Source organism: Rhopalosiphum padi, chromosome 1 (genome assembly GCF_020882245.1).
Source record: "Rhopalosiphum padi isolate XX-2018 chromosome 1, ASM2088224v1, whole genome shotgun sequence".
Lineage (NCBI taxonomy): Eukaryota > Metazoa > Arthropoda > Insecta > Hemiptera > Aphididae > Rhopalosiphum > Rhopalosiphum padi.
In genome coordinates, this window is record NC_083597.1 from 85,867,805 (window position 1) to 85,886,742 (window position 18,938).

General features: G+C 30.6%; 1 protein-coding gene across 2 annotated transcripts in view; it reads left to right on the plus strand.

Annotated features, from left to right (window-relative positions):
* Positions 1–18,938, plus strand: part of LOC132930472 (cadherin-99C) — a 55,559-nt gene that overhangs the window by 24,498 nt on the left and 12,123 nt on the right. For both annotated transcript variants that reach the window (XM_060996368.1, XM_060996377.1), the window contains exons 2-6: positions 13,330–13,427; positions 14,707–14,772; positions 16,371–16,549; positions 16,672–16,794; positions 16,929–17,171. In XM_060996368.1, coding sequence (XP_060852351.1) covers positions 13,331–13,427; positions 14,707–14,772; positions 16,371–16,549; positions 16,672–16,794; positions 16,929–17,171 — 708 coding nt within the window. In that variant the 5' untranslated portion in view covers position 13,330. The remainder of the gene's footprint in view (positions 1–13,329; positions 13,428–14,706; positions 14,773–16,370; positions 16,550–16,671; positions 16,795–16,928; positions 17,172–18,938) is intronic.

The following is an 18,938-nucleotide window of genomic DNA, read 5'->3' on the forward strand; positions in this document are numbered from 1 at the left end:
CCAGCTATTGTTGTAGGTATATATGTACCTATATATTAGAGGAAAATTTATAATTCATGTAGTAATCATACGCATATGATGAATAAGGTTAAAGGTATATAAGGCTCAAGGATAAGGATAACTGTACAGTCAATGTATATATGGGCATTTGTTTGCAGTATTTATTTTATTGTATATACATATACTTATCATTTATTATATTGAAATATAAGATACAGATTCATTGACTTAAAAGTATTTTAATTATTTTCGTCAAAAAGTATTTGAACACAAATAGTTTTCAAATATATTTTTTGTGGTTTCATCAATTCTGCCAGACTTTTTTTATACTTGAGAAAAAGGTATATTGATTCCACCACCTAATGAAACAGGCGAAAAATTAGTTTTCTAGAGCAAACATTTTAATTTGATTTTACCTTCATAGGCACATAGCTATATAATAAATAAATTATACTGTATCTGTATTAAAATATCTTTTATAAAGTTTTTCTGAAACATTGACTTGTTAATTATTATATTATATTATTACGAGTAGGTATATTGACTTACATTTATGATCTAATATTCCGACATAAAGAACGACACGTTTGGCGGAATCAATAACTAATAAGTTAGTTTTGACTAACTGTACTGGTGGAATCGTTGCTATATTAGCGAAATTGATATATTGGCAATTGACTCATTTAAACTGTATATTACTAACCAGGTATGAGATAAGTAGCAACAATCACAAATTGTATAAAATTGTTAAGTATACTTCTACTAAAATTCGTAAAATGTATACCTATTAGATTTTTTTATTTCCTTCTTAGAATACGTAGTACGCGCGTCGCACACGCATATTGTATATAAAAATTGCGAAATTCGTATGCAATAGCTAATAATAAACAATATTTTTAATTTTTAATTCACCATACCACTTATATAGGGGCTATTTCGACGAAAATAATCAATAATTATGTGAAATGTAGAAATTTCAATAATTTAATTTCTTAGTAGAAACAATATCATATTCATAATCCAAACAAAACCAAAGTATTTACAAAAAGTATTTGAATTAAAAAAAAACAAATACGTACAAAATACTATTTCAAATACTTTATCTAAAAAGTATTCTAATCTCTATGTACAAAAATAGTGTTTAAATACTTTTATTGAAATATTTAACATGATTGGTATACATATTATATAGACATAAAGTAGATTAAAACGCTGTAATAGCTGATTCATACCCGACATCAGCGACATCGATATGGACGATATGTATAATATTGTTATTGTATTCGACGAATTCCTGTGAAATATTATTGCAGCAAATTATTTTATAGACACTTACGTATCTAGACCGGGACGGCAATAGTGCATTTAACGAATTGATTTGAATAAATGTTCAGTTTCGTTAACAGACATTCGATTGACTAAATATTATTGTATTTTCTTTTCAAATTTTTAAAAATGCGAGCGTGTAAGAACCATTACATATACATACATACAATATGTATATATTTTATGTATTAATACAATAAACATATAATCATAATACTATTAACATGCGTTGTACTTATATGATTATTATTTTTATTATTAATATAAACACAATTTTGACGTACATACAGTACAGACTACAGAGGTACACGCCTGTAGTATAATAATAATATGTGAACATTATAACGAATAGATTTCGGCTATCATGCGTGATGAATAAACGCATTCCAAGTTAGGTAAGGCTGCGACGTATCTATCGACGACCGACGTGTGAGCACTGTGGCTATGGCGACGCGGTTTGTACATACACCACCTTTATACCTGTGTATATAAGTATATATATACACTGACGAAAACCGCAAATCATTCCGCCTCTTCGAATCCGCGTGGCTTTTTTTTCAATTTATCTCCCACGGCCGTGTTTGTTCTTCCGCTTTGGTGCAGCACGACCACTGACCAAACACCCCAAAATATATGCGTGACAAAAACCGTTTGGTGCAGCTAGAGAGGTTTTCACACATTTGTTTTAACCGCTCCCGGTAGTATATAAACGCGTCAAATGGTTACATTCTGCTAAATATAACGGTTCGCGTAATGGTCAGCGATAGATTCGGTTCCGTAGTTTTCTGTAATTTGTAAGGATAGACATAGTGTATATAAGCTATAATGTATTATACTTACGTACAGGGTGATTCGCCTAGTATGCTTATAGGCTATAGCTTATCCTTTTTTCCTTTAAGACAGAATTTATTCATAATATTCTGATTTTTGAAATTTTTAATTAAACTCTGCGTACTAAGGAGTGAGATGACAATAATCGTAGTACAAGATAATAAGTTTGGAAGATATGTGGGCTCTGCTGATTTGAAAATGTTAGTAATTATAGTATCAATAATTTGTAAAATTTTCAAAGTATAAAAAATAAGTACTAGGATCCTATAAAAATCTATTTAATATATTTGTAAAACTATTCTTAAGGACTATTATAGTTCTTAGTGTAAACAATTTAATAACCGAGGAATAAACGCTTGAATTTTGACTAGGGACAATTAAGTATACATCAATATTTTCAAAAAATCTATCCACTAAATAATTTACTCAAACATACGTTTGTATTCGCCGCAGAATACTCCTTAAATAGTACGAAACATCTCAAAAACTTGAAAATAAGATCTTATTTAAAAAAAATTTTGTCTAAAAATGCATAAAATCATAATTTTAAGAAATTTTAATAAATTAATTATTAAAAGAAACAATGAGGGTAAACATGCTTGGTAAATCAATCTGCAATCTGCATATTATATTCATTATACCTAGATACCGTGTTGTTTTCAATTAGCACCGTTAACGCGGAAACTCCACTCGTTGCGTGTTTGAATACGTAATACATACATATTATATTATGTATACCTATATAAGTATCGCAGGATCTGCACCGGTGTGGCGGTGTGTCAATACACATTATCGAATTCGCGTTTTGTTGTCACCGGACGCTGGTCTACTAATTAATTTTGCTCACGCGTTTTAATAATTATAATATAGACTATGATAGGCACAGTACAGTTTGTGATTGCGATTATACACGTCATATTGTCATAATGCGTGTCACCATTACGGCAGTACGCGTGTGCTCGTCCGAATTATCATATACACGCGTCACGAATAAAAGACTTTGATAAGTATTGATGTTCGCGTTTACGGCACAATAGTATAATGGGCCATTTCGCGGTAACAGATTATGCACATTACCGATTTCACGAGGGACTTGAATAGATGAAAAAAACAAAACAGTGATACCTACAGTTACTGGCTGACAAAAAAAAAATAAATAATAAAAAATTATGGTTTATTCGACATATTTTCGGAATCGTGCAGATTGCGTTTGGTTCATATTTAGTGCTGGCACCCGAGACGAACCATCATCCTTCAAAACGACCGACTGTATAGTTGATCGCTGAAGCGTATTTCCGACGTTCAAAGATACTGAATTCAAGAAAAATTATCCGGAAATAAATTACCAGTTCAAATATCCGAAATATCCAAATATTCATTTACTATACCTATATACTAATATATATTTTTTTGTTATTCTTATTGTATTAATTTTGAAATAGTTTGAAAGTTAGTCGTGTTAAGATAACCATATTTTAATTGTATTCAGTCATTCAGATATTGCTTGCATAATTATGTGGATATTTCTAAATAGTACTTACTTTCGGATAAATTTGAACTGGCCATTTTTCTCTCAAATAGAATTCTATATGTACTCGGTTGTTTTTACCGTTTACCGAAGTCACATTATATACAGAAGGACTGGTTATATTGAGTTTATTATAACATGAATATTGCGTAAACGAATAAATACGTTCAATATATTTTAACGATTCAAAAACGTCGTTTACCCCTTATAAGGACTAAATGTAATATAATATATAATGCGTTGTTGCTCTGTCGGTCGCTTGTATTATGTCCAATAACGAAAAAACGTTCCATTGATTATAATACCTATTTCTTAGATAGGCGGTGGCATTACTATTTTTTGGCTGTATAGTGTGTACGTTATATGCACGCGCGCATGCCGCTCGGTCCGATATATTATAATATTATATAGCGCGTTTTATTAAGGAAACGCCGCCTACTCGATAAATAATGCTAACCTCCGACTTACTCGTATATGTATATATACACATATTTCGTTCTATAGGTACAGTTTGGTCCGCCAAGCCCTTTCGGCATAGGTATTAATTTTTTTTTTTCACATCCGATTCGAGTAGTGTCGTCATTAGTGTTACCGGCATTGGTTTTTTCTCAATCCCACGTCTGCGCCGACAGTATATTTTGTTCTCATCGTATATCAATCATAAACTAGTTATTATATAAGCTGGAGGTGTCTGCCACAGCGTAGTGTATTATACAGCGCCCCGTAGTCTGATGTTTTGAACTAGTGTTTCGCGATTAGATCATGATCAAATTAAAATTACATTCATTACGAAAATACGACGTTTATAGCTACATACGACGTAGTTTATTATTAACTAAATTATTTTTTATTGAGCTACGCGCATTATGACTTGTGAGTTGTGATACAGCAGCCGCAACACGTCTGCCACTATATACCTATTATACCTATATATAATATACAATATACCTATATGGCTATATTATGTAAAATCCCAACTAGTGCGATCCAACTGTACTGCGGAGTGCATCACAACTACTCTTCATCAATATGTAAATAAAACCGCCCACTGATTGGTTGTAAGCACTTGTTTCTATGATAATTAAAATAACAATAAAAAAAAAATACTAGTAGTTTTAGAAGTAGTAAAAACGAATTGTACTTATCTAATACGTACGAACAGAAATACAAAATAATTGTGTGTGTATTCAACTTATTACATGTATAACTACATTTATAATCATTATAATCGTTCAAAACTATAAAAAGAAAAGAAAAATTGAAATTATTCTTTTTGTTTTTCACATTTGACGTAATAATATATATTTATTATCTCTCAACATATTTACGATTAATCTGCTTGCTAGTAATATCATTGTTACTTGTGTCAATAACAACTGAATCTAAATACTTAAAACTAAAGACGTGAAGTTAGTTCCTTTTTGTTAAGATACATTATATTATTATTTATTTTCCACATCAAAACTATAATACGTATAGTATACGTCGTATATCATGAAACCAATTCTAGAGAAGAATACAAGACGAACAATGTTACATATTATATTTGTAGGATACTAAATTGAATAATAACCATAAATTATGAAAATATTATTTCAAAAGTTTATGCATATGAGAATGAGATCTAGAATAATAAATCATGTAAATTATAATCATGTAAATGATAAACAAACATAACAATATATTGTAATATGAACGAGAATTGTTAATAATATTTCCAAAACAATTAAGTATACCTATACTCGTACTCTATACCTGTATAGCTGCATAGTTATATAATTTATTATTATACATAATATGGTAGCTATCGTATGATTTATTTCATACTTAATCAGGTACCTCCCAGACACATATTAATATATTATTATGTTATTCAAATATGTATTATGTATACTAAATATTTAAATCGTATTAATTTGAATTGTTCTAGTTTGATTATAGGAATATTTCACATTATAAATGATATGTTATTTTATTGAATTAATTCAAGTATTGCATTAAAAATTAATTCACAATATTTTTTAAATACATATATTTATTAAATTTATAAATAATAAATAATTATATATATAAAATTATTTCAATAAAGTACAGACTATTCAACCAGCTATGCTCTACATCTCTTCAGAAAAAAGGAGCTGAACATACTAAAATGTGGTATCTAAGTTAATTATTTAAATAATAATAGACAAAGACAAGTTAGAATTCAGAGGTGGATTTACGCATAAGCAACACAATAATCACTATAAGAGCATAATACAGGCAATAAGACGAGCGATATTTTCAAATTGTTAAAAGCTTTTTTCTTACTATCATATCATTGCTTGAATATATTTATTATTTAAAATTATTAATCAACAACTAATTTTATTACGAATTAGATCAATTAGGGGTATGAATATATTCAACAACTCAACGTGTGTGTGTGTGTGTGTGTGTGTGTGTGTGTGTATGTAACATATCCAAAATGTACTAAATCTATCGTCTGTTACAGTAGAAGATTGGAGAAAAAACAATCAACTTGATCCCCCAAAAATCAAAACACATCGACAATAACCATTTCCATTTCCTCCCGTACTCGCGTATACGAGGTACATAATCGCAGAGTTGTATTATACATGCGGTAGTATACCACCGTTAGCCGGCGATATTATCATCTCTAGCCACGCGATCTTCGGAGAGTATATTTCTCCCTACCTCTGTCACTCTCTGCTAAAACTAGCTATAGATACATAAGCATCGTGAGGACCGTCGTTTGTACCTCACACGCAATTCTGGATGCGCGTTTGATTCGGTCATAAAATGAAAACCAAAAAATAATAAAAAAAAAAACTACCTCCACCAGCGTGGCTTGCTTAACCAGTTTCTCCGGGTACACAACCAAGCGCCCGTGAATTAGCCGGATCATTAATCACGCAAACGTCTACGACTTAGTATGGTAGATTGCCAGTCGCTACTAATCTATTAAGTACTATTAATATATTATTATTAGAGATGGTGAGCGATGGTTTTATTCGATTTCTCGATGCACCAATATAGCATATACTTAGTCCAAGTGTGTAATATAATGCATACATAGTATCGAATAACGGAATCGTGTTTTTTTTTATGTCCATTTCGATGTTTTATGACATTACTATTATATAATATTTTACGTGTTATCAACTTGATATTAACATGATTTATGAAGTATCTAATAAAATGAATATCGAATATCGAAATCAACATTTTTGGTATAGCCCATTTACAATAAATTATCAGTCGATATATTCACAACAAAAAATGTATTGCTAACACTAACTCTTCCTATATATATGTAGTAATATTTAATTAAACTTCTGGAGAAAAACGAAATACAAAAAAAAAAAAATTTTGGGAAAATTTTTACTGAAATTCGGCATTTTTATACGGTGTCAAAAAAAATAAGAACCGATTATCAACAAATATCACAAATTGTTGATGTTTTTCAGCAGAAATCGTCATTTTTCAAGTGTATTATAAGCATGTGCGCTGTCCTCGCATTAGGTATATTATTATTATACTTAAAACCTACACGTTTTCCTCGATTTATATTCCACGCGTATGTTCTGCGCCCAGCGTTCGTGACTGGGGTTTTTTTTAATCTAAATATCATTAATGGCGGTTAAAGCCCGATAACGGAAAACACGAAGCAAGAAATATTAAGGATTTTTAATTGGTATATACGTAACGTACCGATATATCTCGTGAGTTTCCAGCGAAAAGGACGTGTGTGATTATTATTGTTATTATTATTATTATGAAGTATTACTGCAGGTGTGTATTGAATATTTATGAAATAATCCATTATTATTGGAAATTACGCATTATACTAAAATGTGTACCTGACAATTAATATAATTTAAATACTATCTAACTGTTTTTTATTTTTTTAATGTGCCATTGATAAAATTCTTAACCGGGAACAAATAATAAATTGAATATAAAATATTATAGACTTGTAGCACTAAATTTTAATCGTTATGATTTTAAAATAGCTTATTAGTCGTGAGTCACTTCCTGTTGTCTTCTCAATAGTTATAACTTTATTATACTATATTTATAGGTAGGTACATCATTTTCTTAGGAAATTATATGAATAAGCGTACAAACTATAGCCTATAAGAGCTTCATTACTTAAGATATTAAATAAAGTTGTATAATATTATGGTTAAAATATGAATTATATAATAAGAGACGCGTTTTACTTTAAGGAAAAATTTATTGTATTTATATTTTATATTATTTAATTTCATTAAAATGTTGATTAATTACTCATTATGACTTAAATACCTTATATTTATGATCGGTACCATACCCATAATGTTAATTGTTTTGTGATTATACGATGCCCATATTTGAAGTTTAATTTCGTAATATAATATGCGCAGTAGGCGTGATTTGAGGAGTGTTCGAACAAGGTACGCCTATATAGAACTGTAAAAATTAAGAAACAATAATGTCAATCGGCAAATGTATTGATTATAATTAATAAATTTACAGTACCATTTAAAAAACTGTTAAAAACGAATTATGTCGGATGGGTCTAGACCATTATGTAAAGAAAATAAGATGATAACACTCATCTTGTTAGAAAAAAAAATATACACTAAATTTTACGACAACCTTTTTGATTAAATAAATACCACCAAGAGTACAACAATATTCGAAGTTCTTATTTATTAAATAGGTATTTTTAGAGTAATGATCAATAGTTTTTTATCCAATTGTAGGATGGCTATATCTGGTGTACTCCTAAATGGGTAAGTATTTTACTCCTCTTTTATTTCTACTATTTACTAATTAACATGTAAGCATCTAATTCTATTGTTCGCCGATGATTTAAAAATATATTTACCAATAATTCTATGGATAACTCTATTCTGCTACAATTTGATCTTAACAAATTTTCTTAATGGTGTCTCAAAAATAGTTTAAAATCGTAAATCTTAATTTCCAGTTAAATTACTATTAAAATGTAATTTTAAGTTATAGGATATCTTATTACCATCCTGCAGTCTATCGTGCTGTGACGGGAATGTAATATGTAATATCTATTTCGGCAATCGGACCATTCGAATCAGACTATCCCGTGTTTTGTTCCATGTATACCAACGCAAATCGTGTAAAACTCATTTAAGAGGAAATTCCGTCAATAAACTGAAAACTATCAATAAAAATCACGATCGTCATTTTACTAGACTTTTTTCTCTCATTACGACTACGTGTGTCCTCCAGCACCGGATAATCAAGTTGTTAGAATATTGAGGTTTAGCATTTTTAACGTTTTTAACGTTTGATTACAGCTATTGCACTGTTAAATAATTCGATTTAATTTTATTCAAGTTCACTGGTCCAATGCGGGCCTATGGTGTCTTCCACAAACAGTGAACGAATGTACATATGTATCGAAGTTTTTTATTGTTTTATTGGTATTAATGCGTAATTTTTATTTTTATTAGATATCACCTTATATTTATGTCATGAAAATCGTAAATAAAACCATATCCTATATATGTCCCTAGCACTATGTTCTAATATTTACAATTTACATACAATATCCGAATGGAGTCTCAAACAGACATTTCTCACTGCAACAACTCAGACACAAGATCAGTCAGTAGCATTGGTCTTATATTATTATGATATCATGTGATAATCTAACTCTAACTCTAGTAAATAAAAAAGACGATGATATATTATTTTAATAATAATAAGCTTTAAATTCAAAGTTTTTAGCTTACACTATATTATATACTCTAGTTTCTAGATTCATTTTTACATTAAACATTTTTTTTAAACAAAATATCAATCGATTAACATTTTAAATCGGTCCAATTTATTGTTTTACTGTACGTAGTAAATATATTGATATATTAAATGTATTACTGGGCTCTATTACCTAAATTTAGATATTGGGCGATGGTAGTTTGATTGATACAATTTGTTCATTGCATGTTGGACCTAATAATTAAAATAATGATTATAATTATTAATATTACTATAATAGCAGATTTAACTTGAAATTCTCTTCGTTAAGTTGGAAGGCGATGCTCTTAAAGTTCAACTCATATATAATAAATATACATATAGTATATACGTGAAACGTACTCGACGTAAAAGTCGTAGGAGTTTGCGCGTTTAAATATTTGAAATTCAAATTTAACAAAGTAGTATTATTTATGTATTTGCATTTATAATATGTTTATTATTATATTTATGGCGAATTAGTTTATTATATTATGTTTATGTTTACACCGTTGATCGTACGTAACGCGTACACTCTACTTTATTTAAATCACTCGTCTCGAGAAACGCGTTAATGCTGACAATTAAATCTAAATTCGAATGATATATTTTAGCCTTATAGGTGTGGACTGTGGAGCTGCTGTATGTTGTACGTGCATACCTTTAGTGGTGCACGCCAAACCACTGCGGGCTATTGTTTAACGGCTGCAGGCTATTTTTTTAACAAATACGTTATTATTCGGATGTGCGTATTACATAATTTATAAATGTATATATTAAAGTGTATTATATGGACAGCACATAATATGAAATATTGGCAAGTTACCATGTATGCTTGCCGATTCACAGTCGTGTATTGTACATAATTCATAATATATAATATAATATATACCTACCCAGTATACTGTATACCCACCTACCTAAAGGTTTCACGGTTGTCTTGCATATAAAAATTCACATATTTAATATATTAAAAATACAAGTGCACTTATATTATATATTGTTATTATAATGAATTCCTTCGTTGTAACCTATACAGTTTTTGATTGGTCGTTTGATATTATTCTTATCTTAATTAAAATCGTCTATAAAGTATTAATTTCATAATTTGTTGAATTATTTTTAATTTTATAGATAGATTATACACTCAGTATGAGTCATTTGTGAATTCACAATAATATACTAGATACGTTTTATTATCACGCGAACGTGCGTAACCGACCATACTGAAATATTGATAATACCTCGACGATCGAACAATAATATTGTATTATTGTTATACAATTTTAAGTATCTAACAAACAAGTATAGACCATATAGTACCTACACATACTTATAGGTATATCGTCGATTTCAATCGAATTTGCGGGCCATAACGGTCGTATAGGTACGCGGTCCAAGTTGAAATAATATGAAATATGTAGGTAGGCACCCTTATATGATACCTCTACATGTATATCTACGCGTGTCGATGCGATCTCGACGATTTCTCGTTAAAACCACGTAAAAGTGGACTACGCAGACTCCTGCAGCTCGCCGCGCTTGGGCGCTGAAAAACAGTCTTGTTATCTCCACGATTGGCCCGAGCACTTTTCGTTTTCATGTATATCGTTAGGCAGTAGTCGTTATCTGTACAATATTAAATTGTGTGTGTCGTACACTTATGTGTACGAATGTCGAATCGTGACGGTGGCCAAGGCAAGTTGCTAAACGCTCGAGATGTCTGACCCGAATACCGATTGACCGTCGTGCCGCCGCTCGGTCGTATCGGGCCAAAAAATCCTGTCCACAGATATTGTTATAGGTATTATAGGTACATGCCTACGCCTGTAATATATCTTTCGAAAAAAAAATACACACAATAATATATATTATTATAGGTACCTACGCGGGCACGGCGGAGTTGGATCGGATTCCGAAGTATGGCCTTGCAGAAAGGGTTAGGTGTACAATATAATATGTTAGGTATACGTCTATGCACACACACAGACACACACACTCACACACTCACACACAGACACACTCACACACTGCGACAGTTTGGTGAAAAGTCATCGAATTACATTATAATTAGCACGTCGTGAAGTCGCGTATATATAATATACACCGGCGCAATGTATCAATGTATTATGTATTTAGGTATATATTGTATTATAAATATTCGACAAAATAATAAGGACATGCAGTATATACCAACAACGATAATAATAATGTTGTTTAGCGATCGGATTAGATCTGCGTCGGTCGGTCGTGTTTTGAGTATTATAATATTATATTATTATACCTAGCACATGCTCTCTCGTGCGGCGAACGTTTTCATAACGAAAAATCTAAAAACTCAATCCTTTTTTTGTTGCATTCGCAACCCATTACACTCGTGTAGTCATGTGTATATAGGTAATGCTGCACATAATGCACCAGAGTTTCAAACGCGTTATACTCAGTACGATTTCTATGTACGTACAACGCATTCCGTTTTATAAAATCATTCGAGAAAGTATTTTTCCGATCCAAACTGAAAGACAATAAATATTATAAAAAAAAATAAAATAAAATAATAAATACAATACTATCACATGGCCGTGTTATAACGAAGGACTATATAAGTACGCTATCGTTTAGTCACGATTACTGAAAAACTTTAAGTGATTTGTATATTATTATGTTCTATTCATTGAATGTTTGCCCCGTTCGAATTACGTATTCAACATAAATTATATAATATTATATACACATGTGTGTATTATTAATGTACGCTGCATTACTTTAACCTAAATAGTAAATACTATAGGTGCCCATATTGTTATTATTATAGTTATTACCGAGTATACCTACCTACCTAATAATTTATTTAGAATACACAGAATACTCGTTGCATCGTATGGCTAATTACGATTATTATTTATCATTATTGCGTTTGCGGTAAAGGATTATTCGCGTTACAATCCAATCGACCGAAATTATTCTTTTTAATTTTATAACTCTATTATGTATACACATTATTAAGTTATTTGTGCCACGGTAGCTAGATCAGTCATATAGTACATGAGATGTAAGAGTTATGATAATTTTAGATAGGTATACTTATTCAAAGTGAAACCCCGTAAGTTTATGTTTGTACCATTCATTCGTTAATAAAATAGCAAAACCTTAAGTGTATTCCGCGTGATTATTCTATAATGGCATAAAAAGTTAAAGAGATTTCTATACATATATATAGACGGTAACGACATCAATCCCAAATTGTTAATTATATATGAGTATTGATAATAAACATATAATAATATATTATATATACGTATACATATACCATAGTGTTATAATAGAATGCATTCTCGAATCCCGTATTATATAAACAATTTCTTATTACTTATTAAGTCGCAAAATATTTCCGTCGTAAAAAAATTAATAAACGTACCATTGCAGTATATAAACGCACATTATCCATTAATTAAAAAAAGTGACATACTAAAATTATCGTCAATAATAATATACTATACGACTTTAAAAGGTCACGTGCCATTATTATCGTATACACGCGCATAACTATACGATGGACTTTCACTCGTCAGTCTCAAGGGGTTTTTCGACAAGAAAAAAACACCTCGTCTCACTTACACAATTGTGTAATAACAGTTATGTAGGACTATAATAAAGCAATATTATCCTGGTTAAAAAGTCTCTCGACGTCGAATGGAGTCCTGCGCGCAGAATAAGTCATAAAAATACTTCTTTCAGAACTTATTCGCTAATGACAGACAGCTCTGCGCAACCATACGTGCGTGCGTGCATGCTTACGGTGTGCCAGTGATTTTCATAACTTAGTGATTTTGTTATGTACCTATTAAAATTTAAATGTTTTTTATTTTTTATTTTAGGATGGATCGGCGACGGTTTGTAATAGCTGCATGGACCCCGCTACTGTTCCTGTTCGTCTTGGACAAAGGATACCGACATGGCGTTTATGCCAAACCAGGTAATTTGATTAGAAGATTAGAGCTGTTTGTATATATAATAGCATTCAACTGCAAGAATAATAGCTATAGGTACCTATATAATGCAATCTGCAACGCGTTATCTGTGTTATACGACGCGATCGCGTTTATCTTATACGCTAGAAAATTCATCTGTGAAATAAATAAAATAAAATCTTAAACTGCAATAGGTATAAACAATATATATTATTACCTATTATTTATCTTTTTAACGATCTGTTTTTATTGTAATATTTATTTTATTTGTGCCTAGTGATATTACTGACGGTTTATGTATAAAATATAAACACAATCCCGAGGTAATAAAAAAATCTACCATTTATAAGCCAACCCCGAAGAAATTATACGTGACGTCATCAGATAATGTAATAACACTAATAACTTATTCTATCTCCTATATAATAATATAATAATAATAATATTTATCTCCATACAACTATATGTAATATGTAATGTGTGAGTATGTCGTATGACGACAATTTTCTCCATGCCCATAATAATATTAAACAAGTTTGTTTACTTATACGTATTATTCAATTCAAAAATATATTAATTCAAAAATTACCATACACCAATACTACTAGCTTCGTCGAAATGAGTTAATTAGTTATATCCGTGGGATTGTGTAATCGATTGTCGCTTCATGTATTTATATATAAAACATAAAATCTTATATACAGCGTGTATATAATATTATATGAAAAGCATTTATGGAGAATTGACGACCGGTTTGTATATACCTATAGGGTCGTAGAACTCGTGTGAACATCTTACATGTGTATATACTATAAAGGTATATTATGGATTTCGTGAATTATGCTCAAAATCATGTGTTTATAAAAATTATAAAAATTAAACAAAAAATTACAAGCAATTTAGTCATAATTTTTGGCATAAATCCTAACCGAAACGCACAGATCGGAAATTTCATCACGATATAATATTTTAACTCAGTTTCAGATCCAGGGTTTGATTGCGAAGGGAAAGAAGTATTTTAAAACAGAATTAAATACATATTTATTAAAACACGTATTATTTAAAGGTTTTTTAGAATATTAATTATAATATAAAATAAATGTATGTACTACAATAAGTATATTATAGGTATAACTAGTATTTTTAATGATATATTATTTTCGTACAGTTTACACTTAATTGGTTGGTGTACGTGTACCACTGTACCTATACCTCTAGAACAATAATAATCAAAATATTAATTTGACACGTTTTGAATCGAACTCATTTTTATTATTATTTTAGGGCTTTGTGAAATGGAAACTGGCCAAGGAAATATTGTGCTGGACATCGAAGAAAGTCGTGGGTCTCGTGAGTATTTTTTTTTAATAAAATCCAATTTGTCACGGCAATAATAAAGGATCCACTTATATTTCCGCGTGACGTGTGTTGATTTGTTTCGGGTTACACAAGTTAAGTTACCGATGACCCAACGGGTTCATTCTGAAAAGATAGTCCGAAACGACGAACTAAGGTCTTTGTGTGCTCGCTTAATGCTTGAAGGGAACTGCAGTACAAAACAAAAAATTATAATCATTATCTTATTATATTTTAGAACATTCAATACGAACAACATTTATCGATAATTATATTATAATATCGGAAATATTAAAATATTAATAGTAGGTAATACGGCGGTTATGACGGATAGACTTAAACATTTTTCAAAAATATAACCACACTTGGGAAGTTCTTGAAAACCCTCGTTACTTGTTTTCGGATGACATTTAATATCGTACAATAATCGTACGTTTTCTAAACTTAAAAGTTAATTTATAAAAACTAGACCGTGTGAACTTGTCCAAATATACTATTTATATACAACACATAGTCACGCTGTATAATTGTCACCAGCACACACACGTTCACACATCACAACTAGCAACAACAACAACGAAAACGTAAAACTGATTATTACTCGTCACAACAATAATTGTACCGTTATCCTCGAGCTATTGGCAGTTATTTACACCTCGAGATGTGAGATGCCAACGTTAAGCGTGCCACCTTTACAATGGACCATCGTTCTACAGTCGCTTTTTATTGTGCCGGTATTTGACCTGATAATACTTACCTCAGCCAATCAACGACAGCACGTATACTATGTAGTTAGGTAGTAAATATAATAGACACGTCGAAGTTTCTTATACATACTCCACTATAAATAGTAAAAATATATAGGTCTTATCCAAAATGTCATTCGATAATAAGCTATGTAAAATATTTCGTCCAACGAGAAATCGACGCGAAACGGATAGTATACAGATATATAGTAAAGATTAGACTTCCGCGCCTCACATATCACTCGTATGTCTACAATTATTGTTGTACAATAGACGAGCCGTTTAAATGATTCCCACGAATAATGTGATTCCTCTACAGAGCAGTGTGCCCGAAAACGTTTTCTTTTTCTTTTTCTTAAGATTATATTATATTGTATGGTACCAATATAATCAAATTTTTCCGGAAATGAAAACTTCTGTAATAGAATAAGCACAACCAATTGTCGTTAAAAATACTTAAAAAAAATTGGAATATCATCAACAAGATTTTAATGTTCCGATTCTTCAATCGACGAGTCATCCGACTTTTATCTTTTATTTATGTTTTTTTTTTTGTGAAAATACGCGGCAGTTTCGTGTTAGACATCGCGTGCCCCTATAGCTGAGTTTAAAACGCACTAACCATAGTTAACGTACAATAATTATGTGCTATTATATCGGCAATTATATAAAGAAAACGCCTGAGGATGATGTGCACTTATGATAATAAATTAATATATAAACTTAATATAATGATATCGTGATCTCTTTTAACATGCTACAATAATATAATGTAGGTACGTAAAATAATTTATAACATACCTAACACACCTGTTGTTGTTTTGTTTTTTGTTTATATATAAACAGAAATAAATCAACCCATCAAACCGTCCGAATTACCGATCATAGGAGATCCTTACACGGAAATATCTTTGGATTTACTTTTTCCAACAAGAAATTCGACATTTGCGTTAATCGGAAAACATATCCAATTAACTCAGCCGCTGGACAGAGATGCGGAAAACTTGTCCCACATCGTATTTCAGGTAACTATATATCAATATTTTTTTGTACTTTTTCAAGTACGTTATTATTATAGTACTAAATATCTTATTTTGTTTTAATTCATGGCTTGAAATCTTTTTTTATTTTTTAACTTTACCTTTAGGTTACATGCATAGTAAGGTCTACCAACAAAAAAAGGACTATACCCATAATAGTCCGCACGACTGATATTAACGATAATGCACCAATATTTTTGGATACTCCGTATCAAGTATCGGTTCCCGAGGTACGTATCGTGTCATACTCATAACGCATTAACACTTGACATAATTCATTAATTTTAGTCTTTCGTCTAATAATAATTATTATTCGTCGTTTGTCTATTATAATTCATTTTCGTGTGTGTGTGTGTGTATACAGTTGACAACAGTCGGCACATCTGTAGCAGCTGTGAAAACAGTAGACGCAGACACCGGCGTCAACGCTCTAGTCGAATACTTGGTGATTCCCGGAAACGTGCCGGAAGAAGAACTTCAAAAAGGCAGAGTCAGCGATGGCGTCAAACACTTTAAGATGAAATCTTCCAATTCTGGCGAAATAATACTACAAAAAGGCCTAGACTTTGAAAAAGTTCAAAAATACTTTGTAACGATCCAAGCAACGGTACGTGTAAAATTTAATATTTAATTATCGTGTATTCAATTTTCGGCAGAAACGAATTCTAATAGGTACAGCGCAATTATACATACATCATAATATTATATTATAATTAAATAATCGGTATCGTAGTAATTATTTTTCTCCGCGATGTTGGTTCTTAAGCCGAAATCGACTTTTGGAACCGTATCCTCAAACTACGAAACCGTGTAATACTCTAAAAATATAATATTACGATTTACGTTTATGGTGCGGGGACACGCACTATACGCGATAGGGTTTAATAACGAGGCCAAAGTGGAAATGTCCAATTTAAGCAAGCCGCTCTAGTTACACTGGTATTTTTTACCATGTTTTTTTTCTTACAGACCGGTTATAGATACTATTTTCTTACTCACATACGCATTTTATCCGATTTATTATATACACCTATATGCTTACACCACTTCCCTTAGAAAACGATATATATGAGAAAGAGGGATTATATATACCTACACACGTCACGCGTTTCGCACTTTGCAAACGTCCTACGCTATGATACCCGCGAACACTGGTTGAGGTTGCGTGCCTATATTATATGCATTATCTCCTACGGATTTTGTATATAGTATAATGACTCATCAATCCTACACCTGAGATTTCAGTTTTTTTTTTTTAATACTTTACTCCAAAGAAAATAATATGATAATAATTAAGTGTTGAAATTAACCGAAAAATAGCGTTGGTGGTTAATAATATAATACTAATAATATACGCACGCGCGTATAATATGTTATATGATCTGTTGACAATGGATACTCGTATTTCTAGTCACTTGCATTTTAACATATTTTTATATTATTGTTTTTTTTTTTAGCCACTTCAAGATATCAATATTTTGTATTATTATTTTGTTATTTTGAAAATATTTAGTTAAATAATAGAACAATTATTAATACCTATAATACTTATATTGATGAAATCTTACTTTACACGCTTGTACTGGTTTTAATAATGACGTGAGCAAGTCATTCTGGTTAGATTAGTTAGACTAATTGTTAAAGCGATAAAATATATCCTAAACGTAGATCTTTAGAGTTTTTCTTTTAATTCGACCTCGAAGCTATATAATAATTCTATTTCAACACACATTAAATTTGAGTATTTACAACTGACATTATTTGTTCTAATGTATGAGCCCACTTAATTATGATACTTATGGACTATAGTTCAAAAAGGTTTCACATTCACTATTCGACCCCCGTGTTATCATTATCAGTATTTATTAATTAAATAATCAAACTCAATAAACCACTCTTGAATTACCCGCCAACACATATTTTAAAGATAATGCAATTTCATTTAAGTATACAATTTTTGAATTTACCATGACCGATTTTTTTAAAAATGTATACGACCTTTTTTATTTTAAAAATGTGTCCTACGGTGATACCATATGCTATAGTGCTATAAGCAGTATAAGCACTATATGCTTTAATTTTTAAGTGATAGGAATTAACGAAACCTGCACAGCCGCATTATATATACACTTAATATATGATATTATTACATAGGTAATTTGTATCTACATTTGGATGAAATCGTTTGTAAATGTACGCATCATTCTGTGTGTATAGTCTATAGTCTATACTGTGTAAAATATTACTTATGTACGCTTCGAACAATAATATTATAATTAATATTCTATGTTTTTTATGTTTTTTTCCCCGGCGTGTGTCAAATAAATAGAACAGTCGAATATCGATAAACGGTATAGGTGCATTATAGTTGTTT